At 37.8% G+C, this 20,595-nt stretch overlaps 2 protein-coding genes across 6 annotated transcripts in view; one reads left to right on the forward strand and one right to left on the reverse strand.

The window, feature by feature from the left end:
• The window catches only part of LOC104112398 (uncharacterized), a 28,418-nt gene extending 17,472 nt beyond the window's left edge, over positions 1–10,946 (forward strand). For both annotated transcript variants that reach the window (XM_009622294.4, XM_009622293.4), the window contains 2 exons: positions 9,641–9,710; positions 10,356–10,946. In XM_009622294.4, the coding sequence (XP_009620589.1) occupies positions 9,641–9,710; positions 10,356–10,508 (223 nt within the window). In that variant the 3' untranslated portion in view covers positions 10,509–10,946. The remainder of the gene's footprint in view (positions 1–9,640; positions 9,711–10,355) is intronic.
• Positions 10,947–11,033: 87 nt separating this feature from the next.
• On the reverse strand, positions 11,034–14,889 carry LOC104112399 (short-chain dehydrogenase/reductase 2b-like). Of its 4 annotated transcripts, none has more exons than XM_070188218.1 (6): positions 14,838–14,889; positions 13,992–14,072; positions 13,626–13,869; positions 13,136–13,213; positions 12,373–12,559; positions 11,034–11,750 (listed from the first exon to the last, which is right to left on the reverse strand). In XM_070188218.1, the coding sequence occupies exons 2-6, from the start codon at positions 14,021–14,023 to the stop codon at positions 11,377–11,379; spliced, it is 915 nt and encodes a 304-aa protein (XP_070044319.1). In that variant the 5' UTR covers positions 14,024–14,072; positions 14,838–14,889; the 3' UTR covers positions 11,034–11,376. The 4 variants fall into 4 exon arrangements, with proteins under 4 accessions (XP_070044319.1, XP_070044318.1, XP_070044320.1 ...); XM_070188217.1 differs by having other exon boundaries at positions 14,699–14,838; XM_070188219.1 differs by lacking the exon at positions 14,838–14,889 and adding an exon at positions 14,699–14,817 and having other exon boundaries at positions 13,992–14,068.
• Positions 14,890–20,595: the final 5,706 nt, after the last annotated feature.

Raw genomic sequence — 20,595 nt, forward strand, 5'->3', positions numbered from 1 at the left:
TTAATCTGTTTTATGTTAGTGGAGTCCTACTAATAATTTCACTATGCCGTTGTCATCTGGTCAGCTGTTCACCTCTCCTGTGTGTGAGCATGTAATTTTTTCCCTAATGCAAATTACTCCTAAAAATATTCCAAAGTAGCTTTTAATCATTTCATAGAGTTTTAGGAATTTCTCTATATTTGATTTGATTTGTTTTGTGTTTATTTGTGTTTTGTACATATTTAGTATCATTTTAAATCATGAAAATCATTAAAAATATTTTTTTCTTTATTTCATTGCATCTTTTAGATTTTAATTGCATTTTAAAGATTTAATCACGTATTAAAATACAAAATAACGCATTGGTCATTTTCCTTTGTATGTACGAGTTTAATTAGTCAACTAAGTTTATTTTTAATTCATAGTTTAATTAGTTAACATGGGCAGGCTATTTTTGCCAAAGTTTGGTCTTAAATAGGAATTTAGCTAATTGGAAACAATAAGGGAAGAAGAAAAACAAAAGGGGGCTGCCTGCTCTATAATCCAACTGGGCTGAACATTTAGAGCGGCCCAATTGACTTCAATACCCGCCCAGTCCATAGTTACACCCGGTCCATTCCCTCATTAAAACAAACGACACCGTCTGACCCCAGTCAATCCCCACCCTCCATTTTTCTTGATCGAATGGCTGAGAACTAGCCATACCTTCCCTTAAAACTGTCCGAATCGACCCCTACCCCCCTCCCCACCCCCACCCCCCCAAAAGACTTCTCAGAACTCCCTCTTTTCATCTCTCCAATCCTCCGCCCTCCGCCGGAAATCACCTCACGGCGGCGAACAGTCTCCAAACAACCCAAAATCATCACCAAACAAGCCCCATCCCCTCCTTTTTTTCAAATCCCCTAGCCTCGTCCTTCAAATCCTACTAGAACTCCACGAATTGTAGATCTAGACATTCAAAAAAACCTAACCTGCCCCTTTTCGTTTTTTCCCAAATTTCGGTTTGTTTTAGGTCGAAACCAACATCAATCGATCACTCTCAGTGAGAGCTATCGATTGATGGTGGTTTGGTTTTATTTCATGATCGTCGAAATTCGGTTTAAACTTCAACCACCGGCGAGAAATCTCTAGAACTTATCACCTCCTTCCTTTTCTGTTCAAACCTTCAATTCTCCATGAATTTTTGACCTATGAAGTGTTTATCGGACTAAAAGTCTAAATAAATACTCACAGGTCAAAAATCTCTGGTGATTTGAAGTCACAGACCCATGGTGCTTCGTTCCTTTTCCTCGAAATTGATCATCTCATGGCTGGAAGTACGAGCCTTGATGGGTAATCCTTTTATGCTTTTCTTAATCTCGCTTTTTTTAGTTGTTCAGTTTACTGTTTGATTGTCAATGGGGTTTCAATTTGTGTCGTTTATATGATAGCAATTCTGTTTGCACAACTAGATTGACAGTTGATTGCATGATAAATTAGGGTAATTAACAGATTTGTTTAGTTTAATTGAAAGTATGTTTAGTTAGTTTTGATTGCATTTTGTTGAATCCCTTAATTGAGATTAGGATACAGATTGCTGCATTTTTCGGTTTTGTTTCTCGTATGGGTTTCTTTGAAGTCAGGCCTACATTGTCATGGACCATATGGCCAGGGTCATTTAGCCGAGGCCCAGTCGGGTGTTTGTTTGGCAGATTTAAATAACAGAAATAAAAGAAGATGAGGGATCAACAACAACAACACCAACAACATAGTGAAATTCCACAAGTGGAGTCTAGGGAGGGTAGAGTGTACGCAGACCTTACCCCTACCCCGAGGGAGTAGAGAGGTGGTTTCCGGTAGACCCTCGGTTCAAGAAGACGAAAAGACGAAAAGAGAAACAATATATCAGTACTATCAACAGAAAACAATAGAAATGATGACAACAACCTAAGAACCAGAGAATAGATGCAAAACACTAACAATAACCACTAGATAAGGCCCGACACAAAGAAAAACTGGAGAATAGTGTGAACACAACATGAACCACTAGCAGTCTAAGACTAAACCCTATCATACTAGCCTCACACCTATACAAAGGAAAAAAATGCTCAACTACCTCCCAACCTACAAAGCACTATCAATAGTTGTAAATATCGGGACAGTAAAGGGTAGTTTTTAAAATTAACTTTAGGGAATATTTTCTTGTTAACTAACTTGAGCCTTCTAGAAGGGAATAGAAAGGACTGTTTTGGCAAAGAGAAGAGTACGATGGGTAGGGTATTAGGGGCTATTGAGTAAAAACAGAATTAACAACAACAAACCCAATGTAATCCCACACTACAACAACAACAACATACCCAGTATTATCCCACACCGTGGGGTTTGGGGAGGGTAGTGTGTACGCAGACCTTACCCCTATCTTGTGAGGATAGAGAGGTTGTTTCCAATAGACCCTCGGCTCAGGAAAGCATAAGCACCACATTAATGAAAATATAGACAAGAAGGGACAGTACCAAAAAGCCATATAAAAGCAGAATAAAAATAACAAGATAGTAAGGTGATCAACAATGAAAGGAAACAACGGTTAGTCATAAAAACCTACTACCGATAGAAAGCGAGACTGCGTGCCAATACTACTGTTATGAACACTCTAGACTACCTGCTCTACTACCCTAATCCTCGACCTCCATACCTTCTTATCAAGGGCCATGTCTTCGGTCAGCTGAAGCTGCGCCATGTTTTGCCTAATCACCTCTCCCCACCTCTTCTTTGGCCTACCTCTACCTCTCCATAGGCCCTCCAGTGTCAACCTCTTACACCTCCTTACCGGGGCGTCTGTTTTCTTCCTCCTCACATGACCAAACCACCGAAACCGCGCTTCCCGCATCTTGTCCTCAATAGGGGCCACACCGACCTTGTCGCGAATAACCTCATTTCTGATCCTATCTAACCTGGTGTGCCCGCACATCCATTTCAACATACTCATCTCTGCTACCTTCATCTTCTGGACATGAGCGATCTTGACTGGCCAACACTCAGTCCCATACAACATCGTTGGCCTGACCACCACTCTGTATAACTTACCTTTAAGTTTCAGTGGCACCTTCTTGTCACACAAAACACCGGAAGCGAGTCTCCATTTCATCCATCCCGCCCCAATACGATGTGTGACATCTTTATCATTCTCCCCATCCCCTGAATAATAGACCCAAGGTACTTAAAACTTCCTCTCCTAGGGATGACCTGCGAGTCCAGCCTCACCTTACCTCACCTCCCCTTCCCCTTCTTGAGTCTTGCCACTGAACTTACACTCAAAGTATTTTGTCTTGGTCTTGCTCAACTTGAATCCTTTAGACTCCAGGGTTTGCCTCCATACCTCTAATTGCGCGTTCACACCGTCTCGTGTCTCGTTAATCAATACAATATCATCTGCAAATAGCATGCACCACGACACCTCCCTTTGGATGTGGCGCGTCAGTTCGTCCATCGCTAGAGCAAACAAAAAAGGGCTGAGTGCCGACCCCTGATGCAACCCCATCATAACCTGAAAATGGTCCGAGTCCCCACCCACTGTCCTCACTCGGGTCTTTGCTCCATCATACATGTCCTTAATCAACCTAACGTAGGCAACATGTACACCTCTAGCCTCCAAACATCTCCACAAAACCTCCCTCGGAACTGTATCATTAGCCTTTTCTAAGTCGATGAACACCATATACAAGTCCTTCTTTCTCTCCCTATATTGCTCCATCAATCTCCTAACAAGGTGGATGGCTTCTGTAGTCGAACGCCCCGGCATAAACCCGAACTGGTTCTCGGAAATAGACACACTCCTTCTCAACCTTAGCTCTACCACTCTTTCCCAGACTTTCATAGTATGACTAAGCAGCTTGATACCCCGATAGTTATTGCAATTTTGGATATCACCCTTGTTCTTGTATACAGGAACCATTGTGCTCCACCTCCACTCTTCGGGCATCTTATTCGTTCTAAAAATGACATGAAATAACCTAGTGAGCCACTCCAAGCCTGCCTTGCCCGCACTCTTCCAAAACTCCACCGAGATTTCTCCGGCCCGGTCTCTTTGCCTCTGCTCATCTTACGCATAGCCCCCATCAACCTCATCAACTCTAATCTGCCTACAATACCCAAAGTCACAACGATTCCCGGAGAGTTCCAAATCACCCAGTACAATGCTCTTGTCCCCCTTCTCGTTCAAGAGACTATGGAAGTAGGTCTGCCATCTCCGACGGATAAGCCCCTCATCCAACAAAACTCTACATTCTCGTCCTTGATGCACTTCACTTGGTCTAAGTCACGCGCCTTCCTTTCTCGCGCCTTGGCTAACCTGAACAACCTCTTATCCCCACCTCGGCCCTCGAGTTCCTCATGAAAACGACTAAAAGTTGCAGTCTTGGCCGCCGTAACTACTAGCTTTGCCTCTTTCTTAGCCAACTTATAATGCTCCTTATTCGCCCTCTTCTCCTCGTCTACACTTTCCACTAGCTTCAGATACACTGCTTTCTTGGTTTTCACTTTTCCTTGCACCTCTCCATTCCACCGCCAGTCTCCCTTGTGATCACCAGAGTAACCCTTTGAGACCCATAATACATCTCTCGCGGCTTCCCTAATGCACTGCGCAATCGTGGTCCACATAGCGCTTGCATCCCCACTACTCCTCCAAGCCCCCATAGTCAACAGCTTGACCTACAACTCCTGTGCTTTAGCTTCCGCCAAGGCTCCCCACTTGATCCTATGTTGGCTATACATCGCCCTCTACCTCGTGATGAAGGTCCATGACCATGAGCCTATGAAGGGTCGAGGGGTTCTCACTAGGGATGGCCTTGCAATCTGTGCAAAGACCTCTATCGGACTTGCTGCAGAGTAAATAATCAATTTGAGTCTTGGCCACCGAACTCCGAAAGGTGACCAAGTGCTCCCTCTTCTTAGGGAAACTCGAGTTTGCTATCACCAAATCAAATGCTCTAGCAAAGTCCAGCAGAGACGTTCCTCCTCCGTTTCTTTTTCCAAAACCAAAGCCACCATGCACATCATCATACCCCCAGACGTCGCTCCAATGTGGCCGTTGAAATTTCCTTCTATGAAAAGCTTCTCGGTGTGCGGGGTACTACGCACCATCTCATCCAAATCCTCCCAGAAACGCCTCTTGACTTCCTCATCCAAGCCTGCTTGGGGTGTGTACGCACTGAATATGTTCAAAGTAAAACCTCCAACAACTAGCTTAATAGTCATCAGCCTATCATTCACCCTCCTAACCTCCACCACTAGTTTCCGGGGGTCCTTATCAACCAAGATACCTACCCCGTTCCTGCCCCCAGCCTCCCAGAATACCATAGTTTGAACCTGTCCACATCCCGCGCCTTATCTCCTACCCACCTAGTCTTCTGTACACAAGCTATATTAATTTTCCTTTTCTCGAGAATCTTCGCTAACTCTACAGATTTTCCAGTCAAAGTTCCTATGTTCCAAGACCCCACTCTCAGCCTAGTAGCTCCCTTAGCCCTCTTACCCCCTTACCCCCTCCCCCGCGCTGACACCCCCGAGGACAAGACCTTACCCTACCATCGTTCACCAAAGCCACTATAATGTAGGAGTCACTACGCAAGCACTATCCCGAAAATAAGCGACAAAAATAAAATGAATTACCGAAATATAATCTACCACTAAATGTCGCAAAACAGGTGAAATAAAATAAAGGAACTAACGGGAACTATAATCTACAACTAAAGGTCAGAAAAACAGGTGAAGAAATAAACTAAAGGAATTAAAGGAAACTATAATCTACAACTTAAGGACAGAAAAATAGGTGAAAAAATATAATAAAAGAGCTAAAGGGGACTATAAATCTACAACTAAAGGTCAAAAAGAAAATGTGCAAAAATAGAGCAGAACTACTAGGCGATATATGAAATAAAGATTCAAAATAAAGATGTAAACAGGTAGATAATAATATAAACAAGTAGGCAAAGCTATCACTAATGCAATTAATTTTACAATGCTAGGGCAAATACTAACTAAATATTCAAGAACAAAATAGGCAGGCAAGGAGATACAATTACACTAAAATATCAAACTATTGAAATATCAAGACAAGAGAGGAAAAATAGAACCTGGATTGCAGCCCTTGAAGTTAACGGAAATCTGGCCGGCGGTGATGGATTGCGACGAGCTGGCTGAATCCCAAAACGTCTCCATTTCAAATGATCGAATCGAAATTTCTTCAGAACCTGTTATGGACGTTCCTTTCTTGAAATGGGGCTAGGAATTAGGTGTAGAAAGTTTTGCACTTGAAAGCTTTCCTGAAAGAGAGAAAGGCAGATAGGAGGAATGTAATCCCACACTGAAAAAAGAAAAAGAGAATCTGAGGAGCAGCCCCTGAAAGGAGTTATAAAAGGACACTCCTTCACACTCTTTGCATTCATTCACACTCACTCATTCACTAACATTCATTCTCACCTCACTCACACATTCACACACGCGCGTCTCACACTCAAATAGAGCTAAAAACAAGTTCTGAATTCAAAATTTGAATCTCAGATCTGAAAAATACAAAAAAACTTTGAAAAAAAACAAACAAAGGAAAAACAGAGTAGGAAAGGAGATTAGGAAGCTGTTTCAGATTTCAGTAGAAAGAATTAACTCCAGGCTGGCATGGCTTTGAGGTTCACTCAAGATCCGGATTCCCTCGGGGATTATTAATTCGTATACATAAGGAATATTTAACAAAGCAGACCAGCACTTTTTATTCATTAATAGCCGTTACATGGGAATACATCAAATAGGAAGTTCGTCTGCTCGATATTTCTGGGATTTTAAAGGTGATTGAGCTGTAGAAGTGCTGATTTTGTTGATTTTGCTGTTTCTGGATCTGCTGAGCTTCATCCTTCAATTCTTTTGCCTTTATTTGGCTATTTCAAGCTTGTTTCCAGGTCTAGGTACACACAAAATCTTTTGTACTCATTTTCGATCTCTATGACTAATTGCTTGAATTCTCTTTAAATGTGTGGAATGAATCCTGTTTAGCCTGAGTTCTGTACGTGTAAGTCTAAAACCACTCTTCTAATTTGCCTTAAACTGCCTCGATGACTTATGTCCTGTGATTATGAATGAATTAATAAGATCATGTTCACTACAGAATAATTTAATGGCTAGTCATGAAGCTGCAGTGATTGTATGTTCAGTATGTATAGTTGTCTGTCAGGTGTAATTGAAGCAGCTATTTCTGGAGGTTTCAAAATCATTATTTGATGTATCCATTTAGCCATGTAATTCCGAATTTGAAACAATCATGTGTTAATGCTTGAGAACAGTTTCCGTTTGTCCTCATTTGGTAATGATGTAGGAAGGTTGTACGTAAATCCGAGTAGTAGTTAATGTTAGAGATTCAAATTAATTTTATGTAATAAATCAACACTGGGATTTCAAATTTAATTATCATGTATTAATTTTGAAACGGTACGTAAGTATTTCCATTTTTATCATGCTGTATGTAGAACCTTGTTGAAAATCGAAATTGGATTCGTAATTTGGTGAATCTCAAATCCAGAAATTACCGGGCCATGTGATCAGTCCAGGCGAAACTGTTTTTGGTTTAGAGTCAGATGTACTCTGGACTATACGTATCTGGGCTCAATTGCAGGCCCATTTAGAAGCTTGTAACCTCATGTGCGTAAAGGCCTGCCACTTTCAGAAGGGCCTAACTCTTTGGGTTTCACTTTCCCTAGCCCAAATCGAACCTAAACCCAGACCTGCTGAAGGTTTTAACGTGAAAGTTTTGACCAAATTCATCCTGTAAAATTATGATTCAGTCACTAAATCGCTTTTAGCCAAATAAAGTAATAGGAAGCATGTAATTAATTCACCTAGTGTTTTTTTCCCAAATACATAATGCGAGCATTGTTAATTATCTAGATAAGCTGTTTGAAATTGACTTACCAATTGTTGCTTCCTTCGCACTAATGTATGTTGGCCTTCAGTTTAAATGAACGATTCCGTTCACCCCAGACCTGTCCTAGCTGAAATTGATTTATGAGCTTGCCTCTCTTTTAACACAAACATCCATCCCCAAGATTCATCCATGATCAGTGACCTCTATGATAATCCCAAATCTTAGAAAATAATTAACTTATGAATATGCGTAGAATTCTTTAAGCGCTCTTTTAATCCATTATCATGATTATGTATACGTTCGTATGACATAATTATGATCCCAAAAATAAATCAAGGTACGCGTTCGCACAACTTTGGCCAAACAATCTTAATAAATAATTAAGTGTTATTAATTGTGTACACGTACGCGTGACATGATTTTGACACCCGAACAAAACGGATACACACGTGATTCGTTTCAAAGATAATTCCATAACAAAATAATTTAAAAGCGATAAAAGATGAAAATGCACATAGGTTTAAAATACGTAATAATCCGATAATTAAGCCGATTGTAAATTGTAGAGCGACCGTGCTAAAACCACGGAATCCGGGAGTGCCTCACACCTTCCGGGTTAACAGAATTCCTTACCCGGTCTTCTGTGTTTCGCAGACTTAAACAGAGTCAAATTTCCTTGAATTGGGATTTAAAATAAACCGGTGACTTGGGTCACCTTAAATAATTATTTCAAGTGGCGACTCTATAAATTAAATAAATAATCCCTATTCAATAATGTCACTTAAAGTGGAAAAACTCCTTTCCACAAAAAAGGAGTTGTGACACCGTGCGCAACCAATTAAAGAAAGTGTTAGAAGTACAAATCTGAAATTGCATAGATGGGGCAACATTGATATATTTTTAAACGTTAGTTCCAGAGATAATTTCATTTATTAGTTTTTCTATTCATGTATTTGGGGAGGGGAGATGGGTGTCATAATAGTACTCTAGATAGGATGGATCAATATCTGGACTTCTTGCATCTCTTAGGTGGTAACATGTTGTAGGATTGGTGGGAGTGTTGTTATCTTGTTCTTGTACTATTTCTGTGCCATCTATGCAGCAGTTTAGTAAAAGACTTTACCTATCAAAAAAAGCTTTAATCATAATTTTCTCGAGACTTATGTTGGCAAAATCGTTATAAACTCTTGTATTCAGTATAACGGCAATTGAAAAATGGGAAGCAAAAAACTATTTGCCTCATTCTACCTTAAGGTATTTGTATGGATGTATTTGGATGTAATACAGTAACCCGTTCATATGATATGATGGCTTCATTTGGATGCAAAATGATCGTCCTCGTTTGAATATATTCTCTCCATAGTGGTAGATTATGTGTTTGGTTTTGTTTCTAGGCTAAAAGCATATGCCTTCAAGCTTCAGTAGTTCAGTTCCTCTTGTCTTCTCCGTGGAGGGGTTTGGTCTAACTTCATAACGTTTGAGATTTCATTTCTTTTGTTCTCTAGCACAAGGCTATATTAAGAAGTATCTATTTACTTGTTGACTGAAAAAGAAATAGTAGATATTTCTCTTTATTGGTTATTGAGTGTTTGACCTCTTTTTCAAAAAAAAAAAAAAATCTACTTTCGAACTATAATGATTTGTTCTAGCTAAATCAACTGCTACAAACAGCTCCACTTAAAACAAACAGTGAATAAGAAAGCGTCTGCTGCTTGGGAAAAAATAATTATTGAAAGAACTTTTGAGTACATGACTAACGTCTCTCACTTTCAGATGTGAAGTTGGCATCCAAGAAGTCCCAAAAGATTCTGCTTTGGGAAGATTAAGGGGAAGTGATAATGTGGTAAGCATTTTGCACTTTCACCTCCCTTTTTGCTGTTTCTCTGGTCCCTCACTTCTATTCTCTGTTCGAAAAATTGTTTTGCGATGTTCGTTATAGTATCAAGGCAAAACATTTTTTTTATTGTCTAAGGCCCTGTTTGGGACATTTGCGAGGTCTAGAGTCTCAGACTGTCTCGAGAGTGATTTTGAGGCGTTTCCCTACCTAAATCACGATCACTATTGGATTATGCAATTTTGACTTTTCACGTTTGGGCAAAAACTGCTAATAGGCATACAAATACCATCATGCTGTGAATTTAAAGAAAGCTTATTTATAATCTCTTAAAAAGATGCAGACATCTTGTGCATGTCTTACAACCTTAGCCATGACTCATGAGGCCCATTGACAGTTGACATGGGTGTCGCAGCATGCTGAGTCTCTCTTTGAACAACTATTAGTATCTGTTCTCAGGCCGAAGCCTATATTTGTCATTACGCATCATCTGGTGTCACCTTGCAAAACTTTGTGCAGTTTAAGGTCTTAGATTCTACTTAAATTTTAAGTTGCATCCCTTAAACATGGGAGGTTATACGAACAATAGATCAGTGACTGCTTTTGTTGAAGAATGCCTATGAAGATTGATAATCTGTATTCATTTCTCTGCAGCTGGAGATATACAGCCGTTGTTACGAGAAACAACCACTGGTTATCCAAGGTGCTGGAGCAGGAAATGATACCACAGCAGCTGGTGTCCTAGCTGATATCCTTGACATTCAGGATTTATTCCCTCAACCGAGTGTTGTACACCGTGGACATTGAAGACTCAGATTTGTGTCGCTTAATTTAACATCTGATCTTCAAAGAGGAAATACGGACTATTCTTGACCGTCTGCTTCCAGATTGGAGATTGAAATCGGTGTCAGCCAAGCACATCCAATTTTGAAAAATTTATCGGACACACAAGAGTCCCTTGTCTATTTACAGTAATAATAAATTATGTGATTTCTCTCCTCTCTTGTCAGTAGTGCATAACGACATAAATGGAACTACTGCATACGGTGACACTGAAATGGCACAGCTACAAATTGAGTCCTGTGTTGGCCTTAGCGCAGGACAAAGTTTCAGGATTACACTTCAGCTTATAATCAGTTCAATTGTTAATGACCATTTTGGTACTTGAACCGTTGATGCTTATGACAATTTTTAGAGAGCCATCTCTTCATTATGCTTTTCAATGTATGAAGTGATTTGAGATCATGCTCATAATCTCCATTTGTTCAGATGATCAGTATCCACGTTAATGAAAACAATGGGTTGTTATAAGGTTGGAGTCAACCTTAAGCATTGAAAAATGATGTTGGATTAATAAAGCTACAGAATAGAAACAGCAATAACATCATAACAAATACAGAAGAATCGTAGATGTAGAAAGCCTAGTTTATTGTACAAACGTTAAATTGCGACAATTAAATCAGCACGTTGATGATGTTAAGAGTGGTAATATGAACACATAAACAGACTAATTTTATTCTTTCCTTCCCTCATTATGTTAACTACTAATACAATCACAAGACACCATCCCAGCACTGTGTAAATATTGCAGGCCACCAATCTGGAAATCCAACTAAATACCAAGAGATACTTGAGAAATAGTTGTCCTTCACAAAACCTTTTTTCATGACAGGATCTAAAACTCGGCCATTGTTGTACGATCAAAGTAGCAACCATTAGGCCCTCCATCTGGCAAAAGAGCTAGCATAACAGGGCCTTCAGCTCCTTCTTCAACAGTCATGGTCCCAGCGTGCCAGGTTAAATCCGTATTGACAAATCCAGGATGGACACAATTGATACACATTTTAGGATACCTTCTAACGAGAAGTCTGGTGTAAGCATTAAGAGTGGCTTTTGATATGCTATATGCTGGTGCGATCATCTGCCACCCGTTCATTTCAAGAGCATCTTGTTCCAAATCATCCAAAAATTTCTGCAGAATCTTATAAATTTTATCTTCTGTCAGGTTTTCAATATCTCCAAGCTCCTTTCTCCTCTCTTCATTTGGAACTAGCTGCATGAGAACAATAACTCAATAAGATATAGCAAATGTTAAAATATTACAACAACAACAACAACCCAGTATAATCCCACTAGTGGGGTCTGGGGAGGGTAGTGTGTACGCAGACCTTACCCCTACTTCGGAGACTTGGTTGGAAGTGGAGGGTGCTTACCACTAGAGCAACTCACTCCTGTCTCAAATGTTAAAAGATTATGTACCCATATTGTTGTGGTGTAAAAGTTGAATCATCGTTTTGCTTTGATTTGCTATAGTTAATGCTATCCCTAATAAGCCATCATCAAGAGAAAAATCTCGATTATTCACATTATATTAGTCAATCATAATAGAATTCAACTTTGTAAGGGTAATTGTTGTTACTGCCTTCATTGCAGCATCTTTTCTTCTTCTTTTTTTCTTTTAAATATAACGGGTGGTGACCATGTACTGGAAACTAGATCACTTAACGGGTGGTGACCATATACACACACAGGAACAGTGAATGTGCTGATAAGCAATTTATAGGCACGGACTTCGGCTATATGGTTACTAACTTTGCTCGGGCAAAGGAAATTCACAAAGATGCTTTATTCACATCGATATTTCCAGAAATGATAAGAGTGATGGTCTAACGTATCTTTAATGCACCTCTACGGGAGGAGACATTAACAATTCTTGCTAAAGGGGAATTTTGTAGCAGCGGAAGAAGAGCTTCAGTAACATTCTTAACACCGTAGTAATTAGTATCAAAGCATAATTTGGCACTCTCATAGGTTAGTTTGGTCACAACTTGAAACAGATTGCCAGCTTTTCCTGCAAACTATTTATAATAATAAGTTTACGGGTAAATCCCATTTATAGCAATCTATAAAATACTCAATTGAATATAACCATAAGATCCAAACTTTAAACTCTATAGTTTATCCTTATAGGTTTTTAGCAATAAACCCATCATATTTTTAAAATTATGGGTTCAGAGCTACTATCAGTTGCAATTTTAATGAATTTTACACATAAATTTATACATTGCATCGGAAGTATTGGGTTCATATGAACCTAGTGCTATGAAACTGCATCCGCTCTAACCATAAGTGCATGATTAGTGAAAACGACAAAGCAGGAGAGAGGCTAGGGGTTGTGTAGCGACTAAGATGAGATAAGGAAGGATGGGATCACCCTCATGTGGTTTTGTTCTATCCCATCCCTATGGATTACAACAGAAAAGAATATCTCCAGACTAGTTCAGAGCACGACCAGAGACAAAACAAAGGGACTTCCGTCCACCTCAAATGTTAAGGACCAATATTTCAGTTAGATATGGGATTGAATCACATATCGCTTTACCATGTGAAATCCATAATAACATAAGACCTAATCTTTGAGCAAATTATCTTACCAAGTCTACAGGATCTATGTTCAAGGTCCTTAGGACATCTTCATCAACTACAACTCCACCACGTCCAGCATTATTTACCTGCAGAAATTAAATCAGCAGTGTTTTGCACTATTTGCTTCAAGAATCGAATGAAAAGTAATATACATAAGTCGTTGCATCTTATCTCTTCTTTTTTTTTTAATAACCGAGAAATCTCCGAGGACCAGTGGTACATGGTTTGAAACTCGGTAAATAATGGGCAATGGCCTTCTACCGTTCTCAATTTAAATATCAGGCTTTTGTTTGCGGCAGTGTTCCAGCTCGTGATGTGCGCCAAACCCGCACATCATGCACTGTACTCTTACCACTAGACGTAAGACCGGGGGCCAAAAGTCTTTGAATCTTATGCCAACATAAAAAGTTTTGATCTCACACAATGTACTTAGATGGAAATTTATCTCCAGTAACTCTAAGCCACTATCATGAGAAATTGGTCTGTTCATAATCTTACCAGAATATCAAGCCTCCCATATTGTGTTTGTATGAACTTTGCCAAGGACTCAATGCTCTGAGCATCTTGAACATCAAGCTGATGGAAAACAATAGTTGGAAAACCTTGTTTATTCAGCAAGGATATTGCTTCCATTCCCCTCTCCTCGTTTCTCGCTGTTAAGATCACCGTCACTCCTGAAATTGCAAGCTGCTTGACAATCTCAAAGCCAATTCCCTTGTTTGCTCCCGTAACCACTGCATACCTACAAGCATATCCCATCACTTCAGTCCAAAGTTTCTAACCTTTTCTCCCTTAGAATCCTGTAGGAAGAAGGGATAAGAACACCATTTCAAAAGAAGAAACACGATAGAAAGAAAGAGGTACCTTTCAGGTGCCTTCTCTACATTAACTTCCATTGCTAGAATCCTTTGAGGTTAGAAGATCTTCTGAGCAGGTGCTTTCTGACTTTATCAACACGACGAATAATCAAATTTTTATCGGCGTTATCAAATTAAACCATAGACTAAAATGTCATGTATTGTTCTATATTTTGTTGTGAGAGAACTTTAGTCAAGGACAGTAACAACTTAAGTGCTACCGTGATATGTATGTGCATATTTCAAATTTTGTCTTTAGTTTTATTTTAAAGATGACACAGATCGATGAGGCAAAATTATCGTCCAGAGAGGTAAGATATTGGCATTTTCAGGTACACGACCTCCTAGCATTTTACCAATTACTCCACTTTCAGGAAAAAGAAACAGGTCCAGTCAATATGATCGAGACTTGCTTATAATTTTTCTTTCAGTTTGGTCAAGATGGTGTTTCATCCAAGAAAGAAGAGGAAAATAAGAAAGGCAAGTGAAAATTATGTTGAGAATACCATACCTATATATCTATAGGGCATTGTATTGTATGCAGTTGAGGACTAAGTGAAGCTTCTAAGAAACAACAGAAGAAGATATGGATTAAACAGTTCAACCCTTTCTGCTAACTTTAAAAACAAGAAGACATCTGGAATGAAACCTTACCAGCGAAGCATCCACATTTTTAGAAATTCAAACTATAAAGAATTTAAATAAATTACTAACCTCATTGTTCAGAAACTCAACATGTTGATCAGCAACAATAAACTAAACTACCAAGACCGAAAATAAACGTAAAACAGCTCATTTTTATCAAGATAGAGAAAGAAACAAAGGGTTTGCAGTGAAAAATGGATGGACTCACCTGCAACGGGAGAGAGAGCATAAATTTGGTGCGGAATCAACAACCCCTGAGTTCTTCAAGTATAATAAAGCAAATGGGTTTCTATGCTTAATGACATATTCAATGACATATTTTTCTTCACTTTATACCTATATAAAAGTCTTGTAATAGATAAGAAAATACACACAATTGAAGAAGAAAATCTTTTCTTTCTCTCTATCTCCATTTCTTGTTCATGTTTTACTAAATTACTTTTATTTTATAACAACATTTCTTGTTCATGTTTTACTAAATTGCTTTTATTTTATAATACGTTATCAGCACGAATTGCTCATTTCATGATCTTCTACGTCAAAACTATATAAATTATAAGCAGACAATGAGATCAATTACAATGAAAAATATTTTGGATGATAATACAAAGATAAGTTTTACATCCATCTAAACCCATTCATACTTTCATATCTTTGCATTAACTTTATGTGCAGTGTTTAGTTAAAATATTTTTTTCAATTGTATCTAGTGAAATAAAGAACTGAAAAGGTATGTCTTTATTTGCTACATCTCTTATAGAACAAAGATAATATTCCAACGTAAATATATGTTCCGACCGTTTACATATTATGTTAGATAATTATTAAGGTAATTTAGTAATAATATTTTTACCATCACATGATTTATTTCATTGAAAGCAAAATTATCAAATATGTAGGCGATTTTACGGTACCTTACAAATTTGGCATTCGGATATACACTCAATATAAACTCATTATAGTTATAATTTATAATAGTCACGGTTATGCATTAAGCCTTAAATATTTTTGCTGGAAACATAAGGCTCATTCCTCCGTATTGAATTTTTTTTAGGTAAAGTTCTTATAGTCTTTGAAATATAAGTGGTTATAGGTTATCTGCACATTTTCCCTAATTAATTTGTTAAAATATAAAAGTGATTGTATCATTTTTTTAAAATAATAATAATAAAAATGGCATATATCCTAACTAGCATTTTTGTTGCATAGGAACTGTTTCAAGATTGAAATAGTTATATATGTCTTCTTGAAAGTTAATTTACTTATGCCTATAATTATGAAGTAATAATATTTTAAAGGCTCGAGTGCGAGTCCTAGTAAATTTTGGCCTATTATGCCAAAGATTAAGGGTAAGACGATGGGTTCAAGTCCCAACGCACTATGTTGATGAAAAGACGTTGGATTCCAGTTCCAACGCATTATGGCCTGGCATGCCTTTATATGGGTAAGGCATTGAGTTTTAGTCCTAATGCACCATATTGATAATAATAATAATAATAACTAAAGAAAAATAATGTATTTTTCATGAAAAAGCATGAAGCTTGTCCCACTTGATTTGCTCCACTCTTGAAGTGAATGTGATAGCAGTGCATGATAAGTCTAAATAAAGACAAGTGATTGGCCAATGAATATGGGCGAGCAAAAGGCCAAACTAATAATAGTTATCACTATGGTAATTGTTGGTACCCAATTTTCCCTATATATATATATATATATATATATATATATATATATATATATATATATATATTCAAAATAGTGCATATGCATCATAATTTGATTTATAAGCATACACAAGTATTTTTCATAGTTTTCTATATTTTTAAAGATTTTAAACCAATTTATTTCTGCATTTTTATTGTATAAATATCCAATAATTATCCTCCAAATTATTTTATGATGATTTAATCATCTAAACTTATCATTTATACCATAATGAGGTTTTAAATATTTTTCAGTGCATTTCTTATAATTACATTTGCATTTTTAAGGCTAAATTGCACATTTTGTAATAATAGCCCACATGCATATATAATAACATTATTTATGCATAAAATGACTTTTTATATTTTTATAATGTTAAGTAGTTATTTTTAATCACTTTAGTGCACAAATGATATTTTTGATATTTATTAATTACTTTTATAAATTATTTATTTATTAAACATTGGGTATTTAAAGTCTGGCCCAAACCTTACCTATTTTCGGACCAAACAATGGCCCAAAGTACCTAATACGCTGGCCCAAATACCCCAGTCCAAACAAAATTAACCCAACTCTCCTAAACCCGATCGCGACCCGTTTAACCACCCGACCCAAGACCCCTTTTAAATCGTGAGATCAACGGCCCACATTACACCCTCCCTTTTAATTACCACCCAAACCCCCTAACCCTAATCACTTCCTACCGACTGCCGCCCTCAAATCCCACCTCCCTTCTCCCTCCTAAGAACCCTAGCGCCGCCTCCCCTAAAATCTCTCCTAATCCCACCAGACATGGGATTATACGGCCATTTCTTGCCATATACTACTCTTCCCTAGTACTGGATCCTTCTCTATACCGTTCGCCTAAACATGGCAAGCGGATCTCATCAGAATCGAACCAAAGTCGGTTCAACTTCTTGACCTTTCTGCTATTCCGTCTATGTTCATTCTTGTTCTATTATGGGTATGAATCTCTGTTGATTCTTACTTACCCTAAAAATTAGGGTTTTCAAATCTCTTTTAATCGAAGCAATATAGGTTCAATCCTCTGATTTTAGGTATTATTATGTCCATATTCACCCGATATTCTACTATGGCCTGTTTTCATTTTTATTTCTGTCAATATTTGTCTTACCCTAAAATTAGGGTTTTCAGATTTTTCTTAAATTAGTTCGATTCTATGATTTTAGTACTATTTGTGTCTCTATTCATCTTGTGCTACTTCGTTTTTGAATATTCTGTTAACATTAGTCTTTTTTCCTAAAATTAGGGTCTACCGGTTTACTCTCCTAATTTGATTTTTAATCAATTTACGTGTTTCTTTCCTTTTATGGTCTGATTGTTTATATTTTCTTATTTATGTGTTTGTTCTACTGCTATATAAACTGATCCCCCTTCCCTTTTGTGGGGGGAAATTTTGGGAATCACTATTTTCTCACTAAAAACTGAAGCTTTCTACTCTATATTAGTTCACTATTCTATTCTGTTTGGCTCTTGGCCGACTGAAAGCCAAGGCCACCGGATTTCTACTCTTTTGACCTCTCTTGGGTGTGAGCACTGCCTGGGTTCTTGAAACCCTTGGAAATTGACACCTTCAGGATTCTGGGTCCTTACTGCAATCTTTTCTTGTTTATCGAATAATAATTGGTTAGTTTCTAAACCTTTGCAATGTTTACTCTATTATGTTAAGCATGTTCTCTGAAACTGCATAATCCAATGCATCTCTTTGACTATTTTCTGCCTAATTCTGCTTATTAGCTTAATGATATTCTGCACTTAGCCTAATTAATTTAGACACAATGAAGCATGCTTAGTTTAATTCATGATGACTGGAATGATATGTTTGACTATATGGTTTGAGCCATGTTCCCTGCCTAATTCTGAACTTCTAACGACCAATTGGTATTATTAGTATGCCCTAACTTGTTTAATATACCTTTAATCTGAATATTGTATGCTCCTATGACTATGGTTATCACACTATGAACTTCTGCTATGTACAACCTATACCCTTAATGAATTGTGATCTTTTGAAACTAATCTCCTTTGATTTAGTACCCTCCATGATATATGATCATGTTTGTGTAATACTATTTAAACCTAGGTTAGCATGATCTGACCCCTTTAATCTTAATTCAGTTGTAATAGCCTAATACTAGTTCATGTTAACTTGTCATCCCAGACTCCTTGTTCCTTGTCATAAGCCACCATGTCCAGTGTGTTAATTTGTTTTCTTTGGAATTCATTATGTGATTATCTTACAAGCTAGCAAATGCTTTCAAAACCTATTACCCTATTACTATTTTTTATGGGTTGTTTCTTGTTTAATTCTGGGGCTGGCTGAAAGCCAAAGCCCTTCCCTAAGTCTCCTCTGTCAACCTCCCTAGTGTGAGTACTGCCCTGGGTTCTTGAAGCCCTTGGGAACTCTGACACAATAGGGTTTAGGTTTCTCTGCCACTTTTCCCTAATTGCTCAAACTTTTCCCCTCTTCTTACCCGCTAGATTAAACCAGTTGATTTGTGTAAACGGTTATACTTTTGGAACTTTTGTTCAAACTATGGTTGCTGGATGTGGTCTGTTCTGTGTAAAATGGAGATTGGTTCTGGTTTGTTGAGAAACTGTATGGACATGAGAACGAAGGCCTGGCCAGGCTGGGTATATTTTGGGCCTGCTGTAGGCCCACTATAGCTATTCTATAATTCTGTAATTTATTTCACTTATTGGGCATGTAATGACATTGTAATAACAATTGGGGTGTTAGTAAAATTGGAAAAAAGGGGGTTTATCTTAATACTTACATTGAAATGGGTAGAAATCCTGCCTATAGGTGTTTTACTTTGCTCAAATATGTTCTGTTATTCTGTGTGTTAGATGACCTGCCTATAGGTGTTTACTCTGCTCAAATATGTTCTGCTATTGTATGAGTTAGATAACCTGCCTATAAGTATTTAATTTGTTTGACATATTTTGCTTTCACATGCTAGAAACCGTGCCTATAGGAAATTAAATGACCAATATCTCAATGTGCATTATAGCATACTCATTAGGCACTATAGGATTCTGTTAATTTACATGCTACCTAATATGCAATTTAAAAATCCTGCCTATAGATCTTAATTATTAATTATAGAAATCATGCCTATAGGATCTAAAATCAGTCATAATTATTTATTATAGAAATCATATCTATAGGATCTAAAATCAGCCTTAATTGTGACTATAGAAATCATGCCTGTAGGATCTAAAATCAGTCTTAATTATTGATTTTCTTGCTCGTTTCCTTTGAGTGCTAATGTTGAACTTTCAACATTGTATCATTGTCACTATTAGAAAGCATGCCTATAGGATCAAACTAAGCGATTCTGAATATTCTCCTGCAATTATTATTGCTAATTACAGCATAAATCACCTAGATATCATGCCTATAGGTTTAACCTCTTATAACCTATAATCAGTAGGCAACTGCGTAGTCACTTAGAAGTTGTTCTAAAATGGCATCTTGCTCTAAAACTGCCTGCACGCTTGAATCCCAAGGTCACATAGAAACCATGTCTATGGGGCTTAATGGCTTTAACTTGTCTCAATTCTAAAATTGTCAAACACCTAATTTGTTTGCGTGGATTTGTTGTCTAAGTGTGGAGGCTAAATTGAGCCATTAATTGCCTTCACATGAAATCCAACTTGTTTTGTATGTTGCCTAGTTTTATCATTTTGAGCAACCTAAGTTAAGTCTACAACCACCCAAAATAGAGGTCCAAACTTCTCATGGACCATAGGCGTGGGACGGGTAGTGCACGCATAAGGCACGGTTTAGAATCAACTAGCGCGCTTTAGGTAAAAACTTAAAGATAGTAATCAGGTAGCAGGAGATAATAGTCTGTGCCCGCTGAATAATACGAGTAACACCCCACCTCGAGGGAGTTATGAAATATTATTTATGTTGCACGGGGTGATCCTTTAGGCTAAAAAACTTAGGACCCCCCATCTTGTCTTAAAGTCAATTATTTGTTTTTATTTGTAGACTTTTGATAATAATTGCCCAAACTTCTTGTCTTTCCTTCTTGTTTTTCACTAATTCATATAATTCGAGTTCGGCCAGGACCCACAGTTATGGACCTCGAGGAATGCCTAACACCTTCTCCTCGAGGTAATTTGAGCCCTTACCCGATCTTTGGTGACGCAAACTGATTAAACCAGAGTTATTTGCAAATATGTGACCTAACGCACCTCAAACCCGTTAGGTGGTGGCTCTCTTTTTTAAC

Source organism: Nicotiana tomentosiformis, chromosome 11 (genome assembly GCF_000390325.3).
Source record: "Nicotiana tomentosiformis chromosome 11, ASM39032v3, whole genome shotgun sequence".
Taxonomy (NCBI): Eukaryota; Viridiplantae; Streptophyta; class Magnoliopsida; order Solanales; family Solanaceae; genus Nicotiana; species Nicotiana tomentosiformis.